Source organism: Maniola hyperantus, chromosome 26 (genome assembly GCF_902806685.2).
Source record: "Maniola hyperantus chromosome 26, iAphHyp1.2, whole genome shotgun sequence".
Taxonomy (NCBI): Eukaryota; Metazoa; Arthropoda; class Insecta; order Lepidoptera; family Nymphalidae; genus Maniola; species Maniola hyperantus.
In genome coordinates, this window is record NC_048561.1 from 1,194,577 (window position 1) to 1,221,348 (window position 26,772).

Consider the following 26,772-nt stretch of genomic DNA (forward strand, 5'->3'; position numbering starts at 1 on the left):
GACCACAGAGTAGAGACCAATAACCTCTAACCATCTAACTGACTGTGACTTTACAGCTCTGGGTTCTAGTAAAGCATTTTTAGGCTGATTTTACAGCTCTGGATTCTAGTCTAGAGTAAAGCACAAACCTTCCGAGACCTTATTCTTAGTCTGAGTCCGAGACAGACATTGATTTTTTAACTGCTTTTGTGGCTCTGGGTTCTCACGGATCTCTATTAATACCAAAAGCCGTTTATTAGAATAGAGTAGAAAATGTAACTACTTATTTTTAATCAAATAAACTTTTAAAAGTACTTATTTTTGAATCTACAAATGCATCTATATACTACTGGTTTGGAATATCTTTCCTACAGAGAAGAACCAGCAAGAAACTCAACGGCTGCTCTTTACAAAAATTTGATCCACGCTCCTTTATTATTATTATTTGCAGGAACATATCTACTCTTAATTGATTTTTAAACTTGTGTAAAGACAAGTCTAAAGGTTGCTGAATTCTGTTGTAAAATATTTAAGGTACCTAGCCTACTTATTTCCACAAACAAAGACTTACTTGACGGGGAGCGTAAGTACAGTGCGACAAGGCTCCCTTGGCACTTCAATGACATTGACAGGGGGGCGCTGTTGGAGAACAAGGGCTTACACTATTCAAACAAGAACAAAGTGGACACTTGACGGCAACGTTAGTTCCGATTTTCGCCACGCGCCAAGATAGCCTTGTCGCATTGTACTGTAGTGTGTTATTTCCTTAGATTAATGTTATTTCATAAAATAAAACAAATTTTGTTTAAATTCCGATTTTTTAATTACAATAAGTAACTAACTATATGTAGTATTTTAAATAGGTACATTTTATTGAAGTAGTGTTAGGTAGTTGATACCAAAAGGTCTAAAGTATAGAAAGACAGACTATTTTAGACTAAGCTGATTATTGCACGACGTTATCTAACTCAAGTCGCGGATAAGCGTCAGGTACTTAAGTCACACAGTGCAATACCTACTGTTTTTACATGGTTGTCCTACTTCGATGTTTTCCTTACAAGTTACAACTACATATAAAAAAATACAGTAAGTAGGTATAGGTAACTAAGTATGATACAATAATACCTATTAATTAATCAAATTATACTAACTTTAACTAGTTATGACACTATATTTTTACATTACAATAGGAGTTAGGAGTTAGGAGTTAAAAAGAGACAGATTTCTGTCTTTTTTAACTCTTAAGTAGCTACTAAGTAAATTTTAACTCGTTAAGGTGGATTTAGACCAAACGAGCGATTCGCTCGTCGCCACGTCGTCGCGGTCTAAATCCACCTTAACTGAAAGTCCCATAGGAATATGTACAGTAATTAAAACAGACATAAGTCGTAAAAAATTAAATATACTTAGAAATAACTAAATATAATGGAACATATAACGCGTAAAATTGAACTCCTCACGTGCCATTTTAACTTTTTGAGTCAAATTTCGATTATGAAAAAAGTACGATTTTTCATTTTAACCGTACTTTTGACATGACAGTTGACCATCGCAGTTGACCCATAGTTAAAATGGCGCGTGAGGAGTCATTTTGTACGGACTATAGGACTATTATTACACCAATTGCGAGTATTTTGTGTATATTTAGGTGATATCATTTGATGATTAATCAAACTATTTGAAAAACCTTTATCTTGCAAGTTCTGTCGGTACAAAAGAAAATAGCTCATGAAGTTAGTCAAACATATGAAAACACACACTTTGAATTTCCAAATTTATATGGATCCGGAAAGATTTTTTATCAGACGCTTGGCTCCCTGCATCGCACTTCTCATTTCTCAGAGTCGTGACTCCTTTGATTAATCCCATAAATGAATTTGGTTGCCAAATGATAAAATGGGAACATTCCCATTTCGTCATTTGGCATTCCTAACTATTTCGTCATGATTAAAATGGCTAATATTCCTTTTTTTTTTACTTTCGCATACGACTTGCCTAGGGCTGAGATCTATAAAGGTTTAGACGGACAGCTCAGCGGCTTTAAAATAGAGTTAAAACTAGACAGGGTTATATCGAAGACATAAATCTGTCTCGTTTTAACTGAAACTTAAGTCTGTCTGTTAACAAAGTCAAAGAACGTTTTATCGATCTAGTTAGTCTTAAATATATAAAAGAAAAAGGTGACTGACTGACTGATCTATCAACGCTCAGCTCAAACCACTGGCATGCAGCTATTATGACGTAGGCATCCGCCAAGGGATTTTTAAAATTCAACCCCTAAGGGAGTAAAATAGGGGGTTGAAATATATGTAGTCTAGACGGACGAAGTCGCGAGCATAAGCTAGTGAAACACATGAAAACACACACTTTTATTTTAAAATTGCTACCTATCTAGTTATACCGAAAAGATTTCTTATCACACGCTTGTCTACTTCTCCCTGTCTCGCACTTCTTATTTCTGAGGGTCCTGATTCCTTTGATTAATCCCTTAAATGCATTTGGTTTCCAAATATATATTGTTAGGAAGAAGCAAAGTTCCATGCTTTATGCATTGCTAAATTTAGGGTTACTTTGTGTCGGCGTGGATTTTTGCCACTTATTGGCTTGTCAGTTATCATAGCGTTTTTCGCGGTACCTTTGTAAGAATGTCGGTTGCGTGATGCATTTTGTTTGTTTCGTGTTATATTATTATGGAAAGAATGTGCATTAAGTGATGAGAGCTTATGGTACGATTACACCTACCGAGTAGTGAAGCGAGACAGTAAAATGTCACTCGGCCGAGACAGTGCTGTGGCTGAGAAATTGTGGCGAAATCGAGTACTCGGCCGAGGACACTGACTCGCCACTGTACTCGTAAGGTGTAATCGTACCATTACTTTGTTTCGTATTAGTTGTAAAACTCCTTTGTTATTAGAATTATAACTTGATGTAATCTGTTTTGAAGAACCTCTTTCATTCAACTAACTCCAATCGTGCTATCTCTACATAGAATAAAATAAAGTAGCTTCTCGCGTCTGGATGTATGTATGAACGCGTAGATCTTTTAAACTACGCAGCGGATTTTAATGCGGTTTTTACTAATAGATAGAGTGATTCAAGAGGAAGGCTTATAACTATTGTTTAATTCTCAAAAAATTAGAGATCCCTAGAGAAATTGAAATAATGTGAACTAGGTCGGAATAAAATCCTCTCATTTGAGAGTTTCCGAGGCAATGATACCTCAATGACACCACATTAGAATCTACATTGCACCCATGCGAAGCCGGGGCGGGTCGCTAGTATTATAATATAAGTAGGTACCTACGCTATAAAGTGTACTTAAACTTTGCTGAGACAGACACACAGACAGCTCAACGACTTAAAGAGTTAAAACGAGATAGAGTTACATCGATCGATGATGTAGAGATGAAATTTCATTTCAGTAACTTAGTGTCGTCAAAAGGCGAGGCAAATTTTCCTTTTTATTAAATATAAAGGTTTGCGCTTAACGATAATCAAGCTTAATGGAAGCCAATGAGGAGATGTAGATTTTCCAATCTACATCTCTTACTATATATTATATAGATACTTGGAGCGCGCTTGGCTATCTGCCTATTGAGATTTACTCTTGCCTAGAAGGTACTCAAGAAACTCAGTAGGAGGTCGCAGTAGGAGGGTTCCATAATTCAAAAATTTTTAGGGTTCCGTACCTCAAAAGGAACCCTTATAGGATCACTTCGTTGTCTGTCTGTCTGTCAAGAAAGCCTATAATGTACTTCCTGTTGACCTAGAACCATGAAATTTGGCAGAGAGATAAGTAGGAAAAAATCCGAAAATCGTGAATTTGTGGTTACATCATTAAAAAAATTAAAATGTGTTTATGAACAAATAAATGGTAGGTATTTTCAATTTTCAAAATAAGATAACTATACCAAGTGGGGTATCATATGTAAAGGCTTTACCTGTACATTCTAAAACAGATTTTTATTTATTCTTATGTTTGAATTCAATAGTGTTTGATTTATCGTGCAAAATGTTGGAACGGAACCCTCGGTGCGCGAGTTTGACTCGCATTTGACGGGATTTTTAAAATAGAACCCTCATTTTTGTAAACGGTAAAAAAAATTTAAAGCTCGTGAAGTTCCAGCGAAAAGAACAAGAAAGAGGGTAGTTCGCTACTGCCCTTCACAGCTCGAACGTCGTCTCTCGCAGCACCGCAGTCCCGTCGTGACCACGACCCGTGCAATTGGGTTGAAATATCGACAGATAAAAAAAGATTCCGACTAATTGAGAACCTCCTTCTTTTTTGAAGTCGGTTAAAAACGCCAAGTGAATCTTGGTATGTATCTACCCGTTATATATATTAAAATAAATCATAAAAGGTTATTAAATTGCGAGTATGAGGCTGGTTTTTGTAAAGCTGAAATCTAGAGAGTACTAGGTATATGTAGTCATTGACTTATATATTACTTCGTATGGACAGGGCCATTGAACAAACAAAATGGCACCGACTCAGTGGTACTAATAGCACCAATGCAACCTCAGTGACGTCTGGATTTCAAACGGGTCGTTTATTAGCAGAGGCGTCTTTACCTATGGCGCAGGATGTGCGGCGCACACGGGCGCCGGGTCTAATGGGGCGCCGAGCGCCCTCTAATGCGACACCTCCAAAGATGCGTCGATGCCGGCGCTCTCAAAGACCCTGCGCTCGTGTTATGGCCGACGCCGTCATCATTTAAAATTGCACCATTTGCATCCGAATTTCCGTTTGAAAATATAACTGTTAGTATTCCATTTTGAGCCTGCTTCTACTAGACTGGAGGGCGCCAGGGTACTGGTTGCACACGGGCGCCACAAGGGCTAGAGACGCCTCTGTTCATTAGTATCTAAGAGGTGGTGCTGATTTATTTGGTTCCAAAACCGTGAAAAATTTTGTTCGCTTGGGCATATCGTCATTTATATCGATGACATGTGAAGAAATGTTATTTCGTTTTTCCCTTCATATTTTATGTTAATGTTTATTTGCATGTCTAACAATAGCAGGTGAGTCTATTTGTATTTGTGTGTGTGTGTGTGTGATTTAAGGGCTCCCACGATTGTGGGTCTTTACGTGCCTGACTAAATCGCTATTTCGCACAGTTTTGTAAGTGCACAACTCACAAGAGAACAGACTCTCACCCGTGTGAGTCTTCCTGTGCCTCAATAAATCACCATTCCTTGCACATTTATACTCGCACACATCACACGAATACGGTTTCTCACCCGTGTGAGTCTTCATGTGACTGACCAAATAACATTTTCGGGCAAATCTGAAATCGCAAACTTCACAAACAAAAGGTTTTTCACCGGTGTGAGTCTTCATGTGTCTCTCTAATTCGTTGTTCCGTGCAAATTTATAGCAGCACAAATCGCAAGTGAAAGGTTTATCACCAGTGTGACTCTTCATGTGGGACGCTAGAAAACACTTTCGTGGAAACTTCAAATCGCATTCTGTACAAACGAAGATTTTTATTCCAGTATGTGTTCTCATGTGCCTCTCTAGCTGCCATTTGCGTGCGCATTTATAGTTGCACAGATCACACGAAAACGGTTTTTCACCAGTGTGTATTCTCAAATGCTCGATAATTTTCTTTTCTCTGGCACATTTGTACTGGCACAGTTTGCAAGTAAAGGATTTTTTGCTCGCGCGTTTATTCCCCTTTTTAGGATTGCGTTGGGACTTGTAATATAACAGTTTCTTTTCAAATTCAGTTTCACCTATTTCACTTTTTTCTTTAGCGGGTGATCGTAAGTTTTTTAATGACTTTTCGCGTTCTTTATTACTGACTTTCATCTTTTTCGTGACTGGTTCGACGGTCTCTGGTGGAGAAACTTCTCGTTGGTTTGTCGCAAGTTCCCATGGCAAAGGAGCGACTGAAACGAAACGATACTTTATTAAGAAACATCTTCTCCCTTTTTCTCTAATTACTGGAACATCATGAAAAGAATTATCAAGATGAAGCACATTAATTCACTACTTCACTAAGCTTAAAAAAGTGATAAATTTTTGTTGCACATCTATGACCGCATACCTCACAATAAAAAGATTTTTCACCAACGTGAGTTTTCATATGGTTGGCTAATCCAAATTTTTGTGCAAATTGGAAGTCGCATATTTCACAAACAAAGGGTTTTTCATCAATGTGAACTCTCTTATGTTTGACTTTATCACCTTTACATGCACATTTCAAGCCACATACATAACAAACAAATGGATTTTCACCACTGTGGATTTCAATGTGCGAAAACTAAGGTTTTTTACGATAGTGAGTTTTCATGTGGTTGGCTAAATTACCTTTATTTGCAACTTTGAAGTTGCATATTTTACAAACAAAGGGTTTTTCCCCACTGTGAACTGGGATGTGTTTATTTAGATCCCAAGTCCGTGCACATTTATAGTCGCATAATTTACAAGCAATGGGTTTGTCATTAGTGTGTGTTTTCTTGTATTTCGACAAAGTATTATAATTAGGGTTGCGGTTAGAAAACTTGCAATTTAACAGTTCTTTAGCAGTTTCGCGATTTGCAGTTTCTTCTTGGGTGTGTATCCCTAAGTTTTGATGGGGTACATTTTGTACTTTCATCTTTTTCTTAATCGGTTCGAGGGTTTCTGGTGTAGAAACTTCTTGTTGGCTTGTTATGGTTGTTGCGAGTTTCCATGTCAAAGGAACGACTGAAATGAAACGATATTTTGTTATGAAACATTTTTTTTCCTTTTTCCTAAATACAGAGATGATATCTTAAGTAAAATACCTCGCCAATGTAAAAACTTTTTATCGCGGGAGTTAAAAACAGATCCCATGCCTGCAACTCATGCAACCGCTGTGCGAGACTGATGCAAACGTGTTTGAAGAAACGATATTCCGGCCACATTTTACGAAACAAAATATTTTATTTTATTTTTATTATAAATTCAAAGCGAAGCGAAGGATTTTAATTTAGAATCCCGAGTGTTGCGAGGAATATACGCCACCCGAGAACAAAATATTTTGATCTCGAGGCGACACACACTATTTTTCATCACTACCTATGAGAAAAAAAAACTAGGAGTAGGAACCTACCTACTCGAAACTCGTATGTATAAGAGTTATATTGAAGGTTATATTAAATAAAACACAAACAATTATATAGAAATTAAATATTTATATGGAATACATTTTGACAATTCGTGAACTTAAGCACGAAGAGAGAAGGCTTTAAAAAATATAAAATTTTGTTCTCACTACCCCCTATTGCCAATTTTCGTTATTTGAATAGGTATCTATAGGTTAACATTAATTAATAAAATACATGTTTTTCAAGGGTTCCGTACCTCAAAAGGAAAAAAGGCACCCTTACCTATGTGAGATTTCTAATTCAAATGCCCCACTAAATCACTATTTCGTATATATATATATATATATATATATACGAAATATATATATATATAATATAATATATATATATATATATATATATATATATATATATATATATATTTTATATCTCACAAATTTTATTTTACATTTTTTTTTAGCTAGCCTTATATAATCACATAAATCGCAAGTGAAAATACTTACATGTCCCTCACTAAATCACTATTCCGAACAAAACTATAATCACACAGCTCACAAGTAAAACGGTATTATATAAAACCATTGTGGACTTCCATGTGACTCATTAAATGACTACTTGTTGCACATTTATGATCGCATTGCTCACAATAAAAAGATTTTCTACCGAAGTGAGTTTTCAAATGTTGTACCAAAAAATATTTCTGTGTATATTTAGCACCACATGAACGACAGGTGAACCATGAGGAGTGAGTTCTTGAATGCGTCTCTAATTCACTTTTAGATACACATTTAAAATTGCATTCCTCACAATTAATAGTTTCACCGGTGTGCGTTTTTATGTGATTGGCTAAATCAATTTTTTTTGAAAATTTCAAGTTGCATACGTTACAAACAAAAGGATTTTCACTCGTGTGAGTTGGAACGTCAATCTCTAGTTGCTTATTTTGGGTAGTTTTTTGGTCACTTAAACATAACGTAGGTTTATCACGAGCGTGAGCTTTCATGTGACTCATAAAATGACTAATTGTTGCACATTTACGATCGCATAGCTCACAATAAAAAGATTTTCTACCGAAGTGAGTTTTCAAATGTTGTACCAAAAAATATTTCTGTGTATATTTAGCACCACATGAACGACAGGTGAACCATGAGGAGTGAGTTCTTGAATGCGTCTCTAATTCTATTTTAGATACACATTTAAAATTGCATTCCTCACAATTAATTGTTTCACCGGTGTGCGTTTTCATGTGATTGGCTAAATCATTTTTTTTTGAAAATTTCAAGTTGCATGCGTTACAAACAAAAGGATTTTCACTCGTGTGAGTTGGAACGTCAATCTCTAGTTGCTTATTTTGGGTAGTTTTTTGGTCACTTAAACATAACGTAGGTTTTTCACGATAGTGAGTTTTCATGTGGTTGGCTAAATTACCTTTATTTACAACTTTCAAGTCGCATATATCACATACAAAGAGTTTTTTCCCACTGTGAACTCTCGTATTGTGCTTGACTAACTCAGTTAGACATGAACATTGTAAGCCGCATTCTTGACAAATAAACGGATTTTCACTGTGGATATTTTGCATGTGTTTATTAAGATGCCAAGTCCGTGCACATTTATAGTCGCATAATTTACAAGCAATGGGTTTGTCATTAGTGTGTGTTTTCTTGTATTTCGATAAAGTATTATAATTAGGGTTGCGGTTAGAAAACTTGCAATTTAACAGTCCTTTAGCAGTTTCACGATTTGCAGTTTCTTCTTGGGTCTGTATCCCTAAGTTTTGATGGGGTACATTTTGTACTTTCATCTTTTTCTTAACCGGTTCGAGGGTTTCTGGTGTAGAAACTTCTGGTGTGATTGTGGTCAAGCGTTTGCCTATAATGAATAATAATAAAAACAGTGTAATTTGGGCTATTAAGAAAGTATATTTTTCCATTTTATTTAAGTACCTATAGGTAAACAATTTCGAAATTATTTTGTAACCTGCGGCATTGGACTCAAAGTACGTGGGCTGTTTCAAAAATTGTTGGAATTTAAATCAATATTTCATTCAAAGTGACCGCAAAACTTGCAAGAATATGGTTTTCTACCGATGTGTAAATTGCAAGACTATGATACTGATTATTGACGCGAATGGTATTTTGTAAAATGCTTCAATAAACCACTGTCTCGCAAAAACCTGCGGCCACAAAACTGACACGAGTAGGGTTTTTCCCTCGTGTGAGTTTTGATGTGGCACCTTAAATCACTATTTCTTGCAAATTTGTGACCGCAGACCTCGCAAGAATACGGCTTTCTACCCAAGTGTAGTTTTATGTGTCTCAACAGATCATTTTTTCTCGCAAACTTATACTCGCATATCTTACAAGAGAATGGCTTTTCACCGGTGTGAATTCTCAAATGATTGACAAACACGCTATTCGCTGAACATTTATACTCGCACAAATCACATGCAAAAGGTTTGTCGCCTGTGTGCATTTTCACGTGTTTCACCAACGCACTCTTGTATTTACTTTTGTATTGGCATAGCGTGCATTTGAACGGTTTATCGTCAACCTCATTTTTACCAGTCGAAGATATTTCCTCAGTCCGTATTGCTAAATTTCGATTCAAAATATTTTCTAATGAATTTTCACTACACGCCGCAGTTTCACGAACATCACGAACTTGCTCTATTCTAATAATTGGATCGATAGTTTCAGTTTTTGTTTCAGAAATGTAACAATTAGCATTGTCTGGTACACTCACTATGGTTTCTGATTCATAACGATCACTAACTATTCCTATCGTGATAAGTAGATTGAAGGTTTCTGGTGTAGAGCTGTCATAATCTTGACAAACTGGTTCTCTCACAATAGTTTCTGATTTATTAGGATCACTAAAATATGCCATCTTTACAGCTGATTCGATGGTTTCTTCTATAGAATTATCATAACTTGCACGATCTGGTTCACTCAGTATAATTTCTGATAGATAGTGGTCACTAGCTTGCACGTTTTGAACGACTGATGCGATGGCTTCTGTTGTGGGACCTTCATGTAGACTTCTAACATTTGTCACAAGTCCCCATGGCAAAGGAGCGACTGAAAGCGAAGCGATTTTTTGGGTTATTTTTTTAAAAATACATATCACAAATTGCGGACCGGCAGGAATCGAACTCGCGTCTCCTGGGATCGCGCCCGACGCTCTGTCGACTAAGCTACGGCACGCTTCCTCCGATTCCTGCCGGTCCGGTAGTTTTAGGTAGGTATTTAAAATTATTTAGAAATTTCCTTGAAGTGTACGTAAAACACAATAAAAATTATAAAAATATAATAAAAAGCAAATATGTCATTTCTCGTTCATAGAGCTGCATTGTAATATGGGCCCTGGAAAGTAGTTTCGATAGCTGCAAAGTCTCGCTACTAGATGGCACTAACAGTCGCTTCAGTACTGAGTGAACATACATATCACCGTCAGTGGCAGCAAGCGTGCCGTAGCTTTAGTGGTTAGAGCGTTGGGCGCGATCCCAGAAGAAGCGGGTTCGATCCCTACCGGTCCGCAATCTTCTTTTATATATAAAATTCAAAGTCCTGACTGACTGACTGACATAGATATCAACGCACAGCCTAAACCACTGGTCCTAAAGACATGAAATTTGGAGGGTCTATTCTTTGTACAGAGTAGGTATCCACTAAGAAAGGATTTTTCGAAATTCCACCCCTAATATTATATATTATTCCTAAAGGAGTGAAATGGGGGTTGGAAGGTTATATTATGTGTTGTTCGGTGCTGTTCAGGGTGCGCGTCCTGATGTTATAATGTTTGTTTCTGAAAAAAAATGCCATTTGTTTCCTGTAGACCACGCGGGCGAAGCCGCGGGCAGAAGCTAGTCTTTGATATGTATTCAAAATTATTTATAAGCTTTCTGTTTCAAATTGTCAATTTAAAACGGGTGAAATGGAAGTTGCTAGAATCCCTTACATCGACGAAGTAACAGAGGAAACAGTTGTAGGTGCCCAATGATTGCAACAAAATAAGACTATAGTATGCGACAGGTCGAGATGGTCAGGATCGGAGTATGAGGCGGGCGTCCCGCACACCTGCACGTCACCCGCGTTACCCCTCCGATTGCCATCTCGACGTGTCGCGTACAATAAAGTAACGAGGCGACATGTCTAGCGCTGCGCAAGAGAGGTGATCGCACGTAACTACGGCTTGACCGAAAAAGTAAAAATTTTGTTAAACCAAATTTCGTATTTAAATATTTCAACCAAAAATTAGGTAAACGTCAAGGGTTATGTTAGAAACATATTCTAGTTCATCATGTGGTCATCTTCTAAATATATAAAACGAAAAGGTGACTGGCTGATCTATCAATGCACAGCTCAAACTATTGCACGGATCGGACTGAAATTTGGCATGCAGATAGCTATTATGACGTAGACATCCGCTAAGAAAGGATTTCTTAAAATTGAACCCCTAAGGGGGAAAATAGGGGTTCGAAATTTATGTAGTCCACGCGGACGAAATCGCTGGCATAAGCTAGTTCTTTTAATAAATAAAACAAAATGTTTGAGATTTTTATGTTTATTATTGTTTTTTAACAAAATAATGTACCTACAGTGCGACAAGGCTCTCTTGGCACTTGAATGACATTGACAGGGGGGCGCTGTTGGAGAACAAAGGCTTAGAATAGTCAACCAAGAGCAAAGGGGACACCTGACGGCAACGTTAGTTTCGATTTTCACCACGCGCCAAGATAGCCTTGTCGCACTGTACAAGGTCTGACTCTGTAGCAGTGGCAGACTCAACATACAAACCACTGTTTCGCTAAAACTTGCGGCCACAAAACTAACACGAGTAGGGTTTTTCCCTCGTGTGAGTTTTGATTTGGCACCTTAAATCACTATTTCTTGCAAATTTGTGACCGCAGACCTCGCAAGAATACGGCTTTCTACCCAAGTGTAGTATTATGTGTCTCAACAGATCACTTTTTCTCGTAAACTATGGTTTGCTCGATGTGTAAATTGCAAGACTATGATACCGATTATTGACGCGAATGGTATTTTTTACAATGCTTCAATAAACCACTGTTTCGAAAAAACCTGCGGTAACAAATCGGACACGAGTAGAGTTTTTCCCTCGAGTGGGGTTTTACTCTCGTGTGAGTTATTAAGTGGCACCTTAATTCACTATTTCTTGAAAATTTGTGACCGCAGACCTCGCAAGAATACGGCTTTCTACCTAGATGTAATTTTATGTGTCTCAACAGATTACTTTTTCTCGCAAACTTATACTCGCATATCTTACAAGAGAATGGCTTTTCACCGGTGTGAATTCTCAAATGATTGACAAGCACGCTATTCGCTGAACATTTATACTCGCACAAATCACATGCAAAAGGTTTCTCGCCTGTGTGTATTCTCATGTGTGTTACCAACGCAGTGTCGTATTTACTCTTGTATTGGCATAGCGTGCATTTGAACGGTTTATCGTCAACCTCATTTTTACCAGTCGAAGATATTTCCTCAGTCCGTGTTGCTAAATTTTGATTCAAAATATTTTCTAATGAATTTTCACTATACGATTCATCCGCAGTTTCACGAACATCACCAACTTGCTCTATTTTAATAATTGGATCGATAGTTTCAGTTTTTGTTTCAGAAATGTCACAATTAGCATTGTCTGGTACATTCACTATGGTTTCTGATTCATAACGATCACTAACTATTCCTTTCTTGATAAGTAGATTGAAGGTTTCTGGTGTAGAGCTTTCATAATTTTGACAAACTGGTTCTCTCACAATAGTTTCTGATTTATCATGATCACTAACATATGCCATCTTTACAACTGATTCGATGGTTTCTTCTATAGACTTATCATAACTGGCACGATCTCGTTCACTCACTATAATTTCTGATAGATAGTGGTCATTAGCTTGCACGTTTTGAACGACTGATGCGATGACTTCTGTTGTGGGACCTTCATTTAGACTTCTAACATTTGTGACAAGTCCCCATGGCAAAGGAGCGACTGAAAGCGAAGCGATTTTTTGGATTACTTTTTTTTTCTTCACTTTTTTTACATTCTAGCTGATTAGAAAAAAAAATACAAATAATTAGTTTTTTCCTGTGTTCATGAACAATCATGAACACCATAGATTAATAATTATTGGTCTCGCTCCGTATTTTAATTTTTTTTGTGATGTAACCACAAATTCACGGTTTTCTGATTTATTCTTTTACTTGTGCTATTAGACCTACCTACCTGATTCTAGGTCAACGGGAAGTACCCTATAGGTTTCCTTGACAGACACGGTCAGACAGACAGACAACAAAGTGATCCTATAAGGGTTCCGTTTTTTCCTTTTGAGGTACGGAACCCTAAAAATAACAAGTTTGATGAGTAGCGTACGATGTTACATCTAACCATATAAAAGGAAAAGTTGACTGACTGACTGATCTATCAACGCACAGCTCAAACTACTGGACGTATCGGGCTGATTGGCATGCAGATAGCTATTTATGACGTATGCATCCGCTAAGAAAGGATTTTTAAAAATTTAACCCCAAAAGGGGGTGAAATAGGGGTTTGAAATTTCTGTAGTCCACGCGGACGAAGTCGCGAGCATAAGCTAGTATATTTTAGCGTTTAAACTGCCGTGAGTGATTTCCATTCTAAATAATTTTTTTTTTTTTTTTTTTTAAAAGAATATTAGCCATTTTTAAATGACTAATATTCCCCTTTCCTCTCCAATTAAGCGTCAAGCTTGTGCTAGGAGTAGGTACGACAATAGTGCAACGGGCGGGATTTGAACCGTCGACCTTTTGGTTTTCAGTCCACTCCTATACCGGTTGAGCTATTTAGGCTCTAAAATATCTGTCCCGGCTTTACTCACGTGTTTAGTCGACGTTAGCCCGATTAGTTTCGAACCCATCCGGGGTCCTTTTTCAAGGGAGTCCGTTCGCGCACGTGCCGCGGTTTTGACTGAAACAGTCAAAACCGCGGCAAGAACCCGGGATGGGTTCGAAACTAGTCGGGCTAACGTCGACTAGACACGTGAGTACAGCCGGGACAGATATTATTCATAAGCTAGTACTTCATAAACAGAGTCACTATGGAGTCCTTCAGCCCACCATAAAAGGTAGATGGTAGCAGTGGCGTGCAGGTCATAGAGGCATAAAAGCACTGCTTACCTAGTTGAAATGGCTATGTGCTCATTTTTCATGATGACCTGTCATTCAATAGGTAGTTAGCTAACTAATGCTTACCCTAGGTTGAAACCCTGTGCACGCCACTGGATGGTAGTATACATATTTGTATTGGCATATGTACAGCATGGCCCTGTCATCATAAGCTTAGTTAGCATCAGTTATCATAAGCTTGCAGTTTCAAATTGACAATTTGAAATAGGTGAAATGTAAGTTGCTAGAATCCTTTCCATCGACGAAGTAACAGACGAAACAATTGTAGGTAGGCAATTGGAGTGTGAGGCGGGCGCTTCGCACACTCGAACTAACTCTCCCCGGGTTTGCGGGGGCTTTGCGGGTAAGCCGGGCATCTCCACCCCGATTGCCATCTCGACTTGTCGCGTACTATAAAGTAACGAGGCGACATGTCCAGCGCTGCGCACGAGAGTTGTTCGAACGTAACTACGGCTTGACCGAAAAAGTAAAAATTTTGTTAAACCAAATTTCGTATATTTCAACCAAAAATTAGGTAACAGTCAGGGGTTATGTTAGAAATATTATATTCTACTTCATCGTGTGGTCATCTATATATATAAAATTCAAAGTCCTGACTGACTGACTGACATAGATATCAACGCACAGCCTAAACCGCTAGTCTAAATATATAAAACAAAAAGGTGACTGACTGATCTATCAACGCACAGCTCAAATAATTGCACGGATCGGGGTGAAATTTGGCATGTAGATAGCTATTATGACGTAGACATCCGCTAAGAAAGGATTTTTGAATATTTTACCCCTAAGGGGGTGAAATAAGGGTTTGAAATTTGTGTAGTCCACGCGGACGAAGTCGCGAGCATAAGCTTGTATTATATAAAACGAAAAGGTGACTGACTGACTGATCTATCAACGCACAGCTCAAACTATTGCACGGATCGGGGTGAAATTTGGCATGCAGATAGCTTTATGACGTAGACATCCGCTAAGACGGGATTTTTGAAAATTCAACCCCTAAGGGGATAGAATAGGGGTTCAAAATTTGTGTAGTCCACGCGGACGAAGTCGCTGGCATAAGCTAGTTCTTTTAATGAAACAATAATATGTTTTAGATTTTTATGTTTATTATTATTTTTTAACAAAATAATGTACCTACAGTGCGACAAGGCAGTCTTGGCAACTGAATGACATTGACAGGGGGGCGCTGTTGGAGAACGAAGGCTTAGAATATTCAAACAAGAACAAAGGGGACACTTGACGGCAACGTTATAGTTCCGATTTTCGCTACGCGCCAAGATAGCCTTGTCGCACTGTACAAGGTAAAGTAAAGAAAAGTAAAATATGCTTTATTGTACACCAAAACCAAAACAATAGACATATAACAAAGATAGCATGTATAGGCGGCCTTATCGCTAAAATAGCGATCTCTGTATCAAGGTCTGTAGCAGTGGCAGACTCAACAAGAGTGCACAGATCTTACGCAGTATAAGTCCCGCCAATTTGAGCCTCAATAGCTCAACCGGTAAAGGTGTGGACTGAAAACCGAAAGGTCGACGGTTCAAACCCCGCCCGTTGCACTATTGTCGTACCTACTCCTAGCACAAGCTTGACGCTTAGTTGGAGAGGAAAGGGGAATATTAGTCATTTAACATGGCTAATATTCGCTTGTGGCGCCCTCTGAGATCAGTTTTGCCTGCCCCTTTAAATTGCTCCATTAAAATTATTTATTCATACATGTACTTACAGCTTTACTCACGTATTTCGTCGACGTCAGCCCGACTAGTTCCTGCAACTGCAACGGCAGTCACAACCGCGACGCGGGTACGAAACTAGTCGGGCTGACGTCGACGAAATACGTGAGTAAAGCGGTTTTATCATACATGTATAATGGAAATCACTCACGATAGTCTAAACGCTAAAATTATTTATTAAATTCATCGAATTCATATATTAGGTATAGATATTATGTTTATTTATACATACTATATTTATTTACTACTAGAAGAAGTGGCAGTATAGTTCTTTATTTTATGTACAATTTTCATGTGTGCAGTCAAATACTTGTTCAGTGCGAATTTACATTGGCATAATTCACAAGAAAACGGCCGATCACCGCTGTGCGTTTTCGTGTGCCTCATCAGATAATTTCTATTGATACATTTGTAACCGCATAGTTTACAGCAGAACGGCTTTTCACCAGTGTGCGTTCTTATGTGATCCACTATAGTTTTTTTCCGTAAGCATTTGTAGTCGCAGAAGTTACAAGCGAAGTCTTTTTCACCGGTGTGCGTTTTCGCGTGCTTCACCAGATCGCCCTTTCTCGCGAATTTGAAGCCGCAAACCTCGCACGAATGTCGTTTTTCACCCGAGTGCACTAGCATGTGCGTTATTAGGTCACCGCTTCGGGCGCATTTGTAGTCACATTGCTCGCATGATAACGACTTTTCACCGGTGTGCGTTTTGGTGTGCCTGACTAAATCACTTTTTCTTGCAAATTTATAGTCGCAGAACTGGCAAGAAAAAGGTTTTTCACCGGAGTGCACTTTCATATGCTCCACAAGGCCTTTCTTGAATGTGGATCTGTAGTCGCATAACGTACATGGATATGGCTTTTCACCCGTGTGCGTTCTTAGGTGCCTCACTAGGACGCTCTTTCTCGAAAATTCGGTCCCGCACAACCTGCAAGCGAAAGTGTGTGTTGCGACGTGCTCCGTCAAATTATCTTTGCGTAGAGTTTTGTACGCGCATAGCTTACAAGAGAAAATTTCTACATCATGAGTTTTGTCAGTTAACATTTTAGAATTTCCACATTCCACATTACTTTGTACGTCATCTTCTTCAGACAGTTCAGTTTCTGATACAGTATTGTCACTAGCTTTCTTCTTTTTAACTATTGAGTCGATGTTTGAGGACGTAGAATCTTCATGTATGCTTATGACGTTCGAAAGAAGTCCATATGCCAAAGGAGCGACTGAAAGGAAGAAATTTGTTTATATGATTTTCCCTTTCATTTATCTTATCTTTTCTCTATATCACAAGGATTGGGATCATCATCATCATCATCAACTGATAGATGTCCACTGCTGGACATAGGTCTCTGGTAGGGACTTCCACACGTCACGGTCTTGCGCCAACCAAATCCTGAATTGTCGTTTTCAGCTTTTTTTTATATTGCAAAATGGCCGCCATAAAAATTAAAAAAAATTAAAGTGTTATTTTTTGTACGATGGTACGGAACCCTTCGTGTGCGAGCCCGACTCGCACTTGACTGATTTTAGATTACCTTTTGACCTCATTAAAAATAATCTTTAACTTTTTTGCATTAAACTCGTTTTTACATTGATTCTGATTTAATTCTTTGGCAATAGCATTTGTTAGAATTTTCTACCTGGTCTCTTTGTTGTGTAATTTTTTCTTGATTTTATGATATTTTTTTGTAATTTTTTTGTACTAATGGATAGCTAACAAAACGTAGATGTTTTTAAAATAATCCGCAGGATAAGTGCCATAGTAATTTTTACAGAAAATTTGCAAGTTATTCAAAGAGTTAAATTTAAAAATCGAAAACTTGTACAGTTTTTGGGCTGCAATTTTGAAATGCTTGAAGATTTTTTTAGTTTTATAACTGTTTATTATTAACAAGGATATGTACTAGTGAGAAATAAAAAAAAATCTGCTGAAATACATTGTTCCTTTTTTTTATTAATTTTTAAAGTGGCAAAGACCCTTTTACCAAGAAAAAAATAAAAAAATTAATAACTCGAAAACGATACACTTTCGCATAAGCACTTTAGGGGTCGTTTGATAGCTAATGTCCTGTACTATAACCCCTTAACAGGATCGTGTCCTATTTTCCTGTAACCCTGTATATTCTGTGCTAAAGGTATGTAAAAATATTACTCACTTTTCTTAAGTCTGAGTGCTGATTTTTATAAATGAAACTAGCTTATGCTCGCGACTTCACCCGCGTGGACTACACTTTCAAACCCCTATTTCACCACCTCAGGGGTAGAATATTCAAGAATCCTTTCTTAGCGGATGTCTACGTCATAACAGCTATCTGCATGACAAATTTCAGCCCGATCCGTCCAGTAGTTTGAGCTGTGCGTTGATGATCAGTCAGTCACCTTTTCCTTAATTAATTTGTATATAGCTGTTCGTGCTGATTCACTGACTGACTCACTCATTGATCACCTCTCCTGAACATTTTTGTATGAAAAAAATTTTTTGACTGATGGTTTCGTATAGAAGAAAGAATTCATTCGGAGGAAAAATACGGAGAGAGCTGATGATTGAGGATTTCGGAGACGGGTGAAGAGCACGCTTAAGGTATTGAAGATACGTGGGGGGGTGCTCGAGCAAATGTCACTCGAAAGGTCATCCAATTGCTAGTGAGCTGAAAAAAAATCAAAATGGCGAAAAGAAGATGGCCGCCTTACAAATTTCGTCGGCACCTATCTCGGAGGGTATAAAAGATGGAAGAGTGGTTTTTTTAGCAAAAGATGATCAAAATCCGAAGGTCTACTCGATGAGTAGAAATAAAATTCAAAATGGCGGAATTTATTTTTCCATAGAAAATGTATGGCGAATAAAGTTCACATTTTGAAAAACCAATGCTGCATGCTCGCGGACCACTTCAGTGGTCCGCGCACCCACGCACCCTACTAGTATTATATATTTAGATAGAAGAAGGTAGATAGTAAAATAACACGTATTTTTAATTTAAGACAATTTATTTCATTGATAGTATACACGTCAGAACGTCATTATGTACAATACAAAGATAATTAACACATAATATATTATTATATTCATGCCTAAAAATGAGTTAAAGAGGTTTTTTGACAAGATTAAAGATTTACATACAATTTTTAGAGTTCCGTACCTCAAAAGGAAAAACGGAACCCTTATAGGATCACTTTGTTGTCTGTCTGTCTGTCAAGAAACCTACAGGGTACTTCCCGTTGACCTAGAATTGAAGAAAGAGAATTTGGCAGGTAGGTAGATTTTATAGCTGACATTTGGGGAAAAATCTGAAAACCGTGAAGTTAGGGTTAGATCACACAAAAAAAATTAAATTGTGGTCATGAACTAATTATTAGTATTTTCAACTTTCGAAGTATATCACTTCATCATATATAGATATAGATATATCACATCAAGTGGGGTATCATATGAAAGGTCTTCACCTGTACATTCTAAAACAGATTTTTACTTATTTTAATGCATCATAGTTTTTGAATTATCGTGCAAAATGTGGAACAAATACGACTGTAGTACGGAACCCACGCGCAGAGTGCGCGAGTCTGACTCGCACTTGGCCGATTTTTTAAAGTTTAGTATCACAAGTTGTTTCTTGTAAACGCGTTACACTTCTAAACTATCAGACCAGGGCGCGTTTGGAACCCTCGTAGCTTTAGTTTTAAGTTTACGTAATTATTTATTACTATTACATAAATTATCTAACATATTCAACAATTATTGACAATCAAAAAGTGAACAATGGCAACTATTTTTTTTTAATCCATTACAAGCTAACCTTTGTTTGCGATCTCACATGGCGGTAAGTGATGATGCAGTGTAAGAAGCGGGCTAACTTGGAAGGGGAATGGCAGTTTTATATTAAACCTACACAGCATCGCACCGGAAAACTAAACACGCCTTCGCTGGAATTTTGAATAAATGGATTTGTTTTTGACTTAACCAATATGAGGTCTGAGGGGGTTAAATGCCCTTTTCTTGGAAATATATAGTCGCATAGCTCAGTTCGCAAGAGTAGGGGTTTTTCCCCAGAGTTTACCAAAATGTGCTCTCACTATATCACATTTTCTAGAGCATTTATACTTTCTAACCAACGTGAGTTCACAGGAGCGGGGTTAAATCCCCTTTTCTTGCACATTTGTAGTCACAAAGTGTGCCTCACTATATCACCTTTTCTAGCGCATTTATACTTTCTAATAACCAATGTGAGTTCTCAGGTGCGGGGTTAAATCCGCTTTTCTTGCACATTTGTAGTCGCATAGCTCGCAAGCGAAGGGTTTTTTTCCAGAGTGTACCAACATGTGCCTTCGTATATCACCTTTTCGGGCGCATTTATAATGACATAAATCACACGAGAAGGGTTTTTCCCCCGAGTGAATCATCATGTGCCTCACTAAATTCCTGCGCCTCAAAAACTTATGGTCGCACACTTGGCAAATTAAAGTCTCTTCGCCAGGGTGTGTTCTCATGTGGATATTCAAATCAATTTTTCCTTTCGCTTTGTACGAGCACAGCTTACAAGAAAAGAGATTTTGGTTGGAATGCTTCGTCAGGTGGTGCACTAGAACGTTGTGGGATCTACATTTGAAGTCGCAGAACCCGCAAGCGTACGGCGTCTCGCCTGTGTGAGTACTCATGTGCCGCGTCAAATAGCAATGTCTAGAGCATTTATAGTTACAAAGCTCGCAAGAAAAGGGTTTTTTCCCCGTGTGTATGTTCTTGTGCCTCTCTAAATCCGTACTTCTTGTAGTTGTGTATTGGCATAATCCACAGGAGAATTTGCGAGTGTGTATTCTCATATGGCGCAATATATCACTCCTTCTAGCGCTTCTGTATTCGCAAACATCGCACGGATAAGGTTTTTCCCCCGTGTGACCTCTTACGTGCCTCTGCATTGCCTCACTATGGTTGGTTTTATAGACACAAAACTCGCATGAAAATTTCTTGTCAGTATTAGGTAATTTTTTGATTCGTACACCCAAATTTTGATGCAAAATACTTTTCAATACATCGTCTGCATTCGTTTCAGAATCTAATTCACTTACAAGCTTTTTTGATACAGATCGTTTTTTACGTTTCTCCTTTTTAATAACTGGTTCGATGGTTGTGGTAGATACTTCTGGTAGGCTTGTCGTGTCTGTCGCAAGTCCCCATGGCAAAGGAGCGACTGAAACGAGACAATTTTTTTCACATTAAGATCTTTCCCCCTTTCTATTGGCAACTGAGGAGTTATTACATCTATACTTATATTATAAAGAGGTAATGTTTGTAAGTTTGTTTGTAGGGGATAATCTCTGGAACTACTGAACTGATTTTGAAAATTATTTCACCATTAGAAAACTACATCATTCCTGAGTGGCATAGGCTATATTTTATTTTCAAAAAATTAGAGATCCCTACGAAAATTGTAATGTGAAAAAAATCGTCTCATCTGTGAGCTTCCGTGGCGTGCGCTGCGTAAATGGTTAAAGTTACACGAACACAATGTTCGGTGGAATTGTTCCTCTTAAACAGCTCTAAAAAATAGTCCCTGACGTATGTATATGTATCTTGAAATGAAATGTGGTCTAAAACAAAGCTTTACTTTCTAAGGTGTTTACTATCATAGTATTGACGACCTCCCTGGCGCAGTGGTGAGCGCTGTGGTCTTAATAGTGGGAGGTCCCGGGTTCGATTCCTGGCAGGGGTTTGGAATTTTATAATTTCTAAATTTCTGGTCTGGTCTGGTGGGAGGCTTCGGCCGTGGCTATTTACCACCCTACCGACAAAGCCGTGCCGCCAAGCGATTTAGCGTTCCGGTACGATGCCGTGTAGAAACCAAAGGGGTATGGGTTTAATAAAAACTGCCATACCCCTTCCAGGTTAGCCCGCTATCATCTTAGACTGCATCATCACTTACCACCAGGTGAGATTGCAGTCAAGGGCTAACTTGTATCTGACTGCAAATACTATTTTATACATGGCATAATCTTGTACCTATATCAAATATTTGAAAAGAGCAACCGCCGAGTTTCTTGCTGGTTCTTCTCGGCAGGAAAGGCATTCCGAACCAGTGGTAGATGCATCCGACTATTCGTAAGCACTTGTAAAAGTTTATACGAATAAAAAAGATTTTCATTTTCATTTTCATTTTCAATAAAAAAAAATAAAAAAAGCATTAATCCTTATCAAAATAAAATTGTTCATCATCTTAAGTGTTTAATTTAGACCAAAATTGCCCTCTGTATCATTTCATTTAGAATTTAAATAAAGGCGACGGATCGACGTGATATTTTGCGTGGATGGAGAGTGACAAAGGCTACTCTTATACCGCAAAATCAAAGAGTACCCACGGGATTTTAAAAACCTAAATCTACGCGGATGAAGTCGCGGGCATCAGCTAGTTTACTATAAACTCTTTACTTTTTGAGAGCTTCTCCATATTATAGTCCATATAAACGCTCACAAAATAATTGTTGTTGTTTATTGTGTGGCTTTTAGTTGTGCTAACACTACACAATTTAAAATAATAGTTATTCTACACGACCAGTCAGTGGTGCGATTCAAAGATTCAAAAGCATGTTAGGTAACTAAAACATGGTATACACCCATGTGTTTTTTCATACCATCATTCATATGATGGGATACCTTTCCCTGAACATTGAAACTCGCCAAAATTACAACTGGGTATTTGACTATATCAAAAATAAATTATTTCTCAGTGATTATTAAATACAGGGTCTTCCAAAATACGTAAAACCCACGTCCTTTGTTAGTTTTAAGTGTAATAACCATTTATCGATTAAACTTTAAAAAAGCACGTCAAATGATTGTAACGTCACATTTCATAGAAGCTCGCATACTAAGCGCGCGTTTTGACGTTTTATAAAAAGTTACTTTTACTAAAAAGTTATTTGACTAGTTGTCAAATACCGTATTCTAATGTAACAAAAATATTACAATTTATTTATGATGTACCATGTGCCTAGTTAAGTTCCTTTTGATTGAACATTTATAATCGCATAACGTACAACAAAAAGTTTCTGCACTAGTATGAGTTTTCATATGTCTACTCAAGCTACTCTTTATGGAACACCTGAACTCACAAAACAGACATGTGAAAGGTTTTTCACGGGTATGCGTTTTCATATGACTAATCAAGCTACTTTTAATTGAAGTTTTGTATTCGCAGAGCTCACAGCAAAATGGTTTGACATTCGAATGCTTTTTCATATGATGGGATAGATTACCCTTTTCTGAACATTTGAACTCGCAAAAATTACAGGAAAACGGTTTTTCACCCGTGTGAGTTCTCATGTGCCTCCCTAGATCTCTCTTTCTCGCGAACCTATAGCCGCATAGCTCACAAGAAAACGGTTTAATACCTGTGTGAATTATTACATGCTTGGATAAGTCACTGTTCCTGGAACATTTGTACTCGCAGAGATCGCACGAAAAAGGTTTTAGCTCAGTGTGAATGATCATGTGCTTCACTAAGTCACTTTTTCTGGCACACTTGTACTCACACAGCACACACGCGAACGGCTTGTCGCCAGTGTGAGTCTTCATATGATCGACTAATAGAGCTCCGTTTTTAGTTTGGTACGTGCAAAAAATACATTTCAATTGCTTCTTATCAGACTTAGAATCTGTTAGAGTTTCTTTGGTATTGGATTCGTTTAACTTAATGGTGACCGGTGTGAACGCCTCCTGAGAGTTTCTCTGAGTGGTTTCCACGATTTTGTGTTCACGTTCGATGCATATGCTTATCTTGGGATTTGTCGCAATCCCCACGGGCGGATTCACGCGAGCGACTGAAACGAAACATTTTTCCTCAATTATATTTTTACCAGTGTGGGATGACCTCCAACCCGCTGGACTAACGACCTTAAGAAGGTAGCGGGAAGAGGCTAGATGAGGAAGGCATAGGATCGTGCGTGGTGGCGCGCTCCAGGGAAGGCTTATGTCCAGCAGTGGACGCAAACAGGCTGATTGATTGATAGTTTTACCAGCTGAACTCTGCGCATTTATCCGCGTGGATTTAGATTTCATAGAAATTATTATTATTATTCAGATACAAGTTAGCCCTTGGCTGCAATGCACCTGATCGTAAGTGACGATGCAGTGTAAGGTGGAAGCGGGCTAACCTGGAAAGGGTATGGCACTTTTTAAAATCATGCCCACTTTTCCTAAATTATTATTTTTACCAGCTGAACTCCGCGAATTTATCCGCGTGGATTTAACATAAGTACCCTCATTTTTCCGAGATAAAAATAATGCTCGTCTCTACGGTACTATAGCTATCTGTGCCTTTCGTAATAATTTAACGGTTAAGCCTTATAAAAGTAACTAGCTTATGCTCGCGACTTCGTCCGCGTGGACTACACAAATTTCAAACCCCTATTTCACCCCCTTAGGGGTTGAATTTACAAAAATCCTTTTTAGCGGGTGCTTAAGTCATAATAGCTATCTGCATGCCAAGTTGCAGCCCGATCCGTTTTTCATATGATGGGATAGATTACCTTTTTCTGAACATTTATAATCGCAAAACGTACAACAAAAAGTTTCTGCACTAGTATGAGTTTTCATATGTCTACTCAAGCTACTTTTTATGGAACACCTGAACTCAGAAAACAGATATGAGAAAGGTTTTTCACGGGTATGCGTTTTCATATGACTAATTAAGATACTTTTAATTGAAGTTTTGTATTCGCAGAGCTCACAGCAAAATGGTCTGACATTTAAGAATGTTTTTTCATATGATGGGATAGATTACCCATTTCTGAACATTTAAACTCGCAAAATTACAGGCAAACGGTTTTTCACCCGTGTGAGTTCTCATGTGCCTCCCTAGATCTCTCTTTCTCGCGAACCTATAACCGCATAGCTCACAAGAAAACGGTTTAATACCAGTGTGGATTATAACGTGCTTGGATAAGTCACTGTTCCTGGAACATTTGTACTCGCAGAGATCGCACGAAAAAGGTTTTAGCTCAGTGTGAATGATCATGTGCTTCACTAAGTCACTTTTTCTGGCACACTTGTACTCACACAGCACACACGCGAACGGCTTGTCGCCTGTATGAGTTTTCATATGTCTACTTAAGATACTCTTTATGGAACACCTCAACTCACAAAACTCACATGAGAAAGGTTATTTACGCGTATGCGTTTTCATATGACTAATTAAGCTACTTTTCATTGAAGATTTGTATTCACAGCATAACGGTTTGACACTCGTGCGCTTTTTCATATGATGGGATATATTACCTTTCCCTGAACATTTAAATTCGTCAAAATTACAATTCTGGTGTAACAAAAATATTACAATTTATTTATGATGTACCATGTGCCTAGTTAAGTTCCTTTTGATTGAACATTTATAATGGCATAATGTACAAGAAAAAGTTTCTGCACTAGTATGAGTTTTCATATGTCTACTCAAGCTACTCTTTATGGAACACCTGAACTCACAAAACAGACATGTGAAAGGTTTTTCACGGGTATGCGTTTTCATATGACTAATCAAGCTACTTTTAATTGAAGTTTTGTATTCGCATAATTCACAGCAAAACGGTTTGACATTCGAATGCTTTTTCATATGATGGGATAGATTACTTTTTTCTGAACATTTAAATTCGCAAAAGTTACAGGCAAACGGTTTTTCACCCGTGTGAGTTCTCATGTGCCTCCCTAGATAACTCTTTCTCGAGAACTTATAACCGCATAGCTCACAAGAAAACGGTTTAATACCAGTGTGGATTATAACGTGCTTGGATAAGTCACTGTTCCTGGAACATTTGTACTCGCAGAGATCGCACGAAAAAGGTTTTAGCTCAGTGTGAATGATCATGTGCTTCACTAAGTCACTTTTTCTGGCACACTTGTACTCACACAGCACACACGCGAACGGCTTGTCGCCAGTGTGAGTCTTCATATGATCGACTAATAGAGCTCCGTTTTTAGTTTGGTACGTGCAAAAAATACATTTCAACTGCTTTTTATTAGACTTAGAATCTATTACAGTTTCTTTAGTTTTGGATTCGTTTAACTTAATGGTGACCGGTGTGAACGCCTCCTGGGAGTTTCTCTGAGTGGTTTCCACGATTTTGTGTTCAGCTTTGATGCATATGTTTATCTTGGGATTTGTCGCAATCCCCACGGGCGCATTCACGCGAGCGACTGAAATGAAACATTTTTTCCTCAATTATATTTTTACCAGCTGAACTCCGCGAATTTATCCGCGTGGATTTAAATTTAAATTTCCTAAATACCCTCTATTTTTCCGAGATAAAAATACTATGCTCGTCTCTAAGATACTATAGCTATCTCTGCCTTTCGTAATAATTTAACGGTTAAGCCTTATAAAAGTAACTAGCTTATGCTCGCAATTTCGTCCGCGTGGACTACCTTAGGGGTTGAATTTTCAAAAATCCTTTCTTAGCGGATGCCTATGTCATAACAGCTATCTGCATGCCAAATTTCAGCCCGATCCGTCCAGTAGATTGAGCTGTGCGTTGATAGATCAGTCAGTCAGTCACCTTTTTATTTTCTATATTTAGATATACAGACAGACACTTACGGTTTTATAATATGAAAAGTATCTTATGAATATCAAGTATATCCAATACTTGATATTCACAAGCACAGTAAGTCAGTCTGCCGCGTAAGAATGTTTAAACTCGCGAGTCTCAAAAAATACTTAACGGACTTTGTTAAAGTTTTCACTGTGTATAGATAGAATATATCTTGGAAAAGGTTTACATGATATAAGCAGATGAAAATAAAAGAGCTTTATAAGAAGACGACATAA

At 37.9% G+C, this 26,772-nt stretch overlaps 1 protein-coding gene across 8 annotated transcripts in view; it reads right to left on the reverse strand.

Annotated features, from left to right (window-relative positions):
- Window positions 1-3,444: 3,444 nt before the first annotated feature.
- Window positions 3,445-26,772, reverse strand: part of LOC117994357 (gastrula zinc finger protein XlCGF26.1-like) — a 36,328-nt gene continuing 13,000 nt past the window's right edge. The window contains exons 7-9 of one of the 8 annotated variants that reach the window (XM_069507480.1): window positions 23,486-23,773; window positions 16,203-17,190; window positions 12,934-13,065 (exon numbers count right to left, since the gene is read on the reverse strand). In XM_069507480.1, coding sequence (XP_069363581.1) covers window positions 16,208-17,190; window positions 23,486-23,773 — 1,271 coding nt within the window. In that variant the 3' untranslated portion in view covers window positions 12,934-13,065; window positions 16,203-16,207. The other 7 variants (XM_069507481.1, XM_069507483.1, XM_069507488.1 and 4 more) reach the window with 7 other exon arrangements.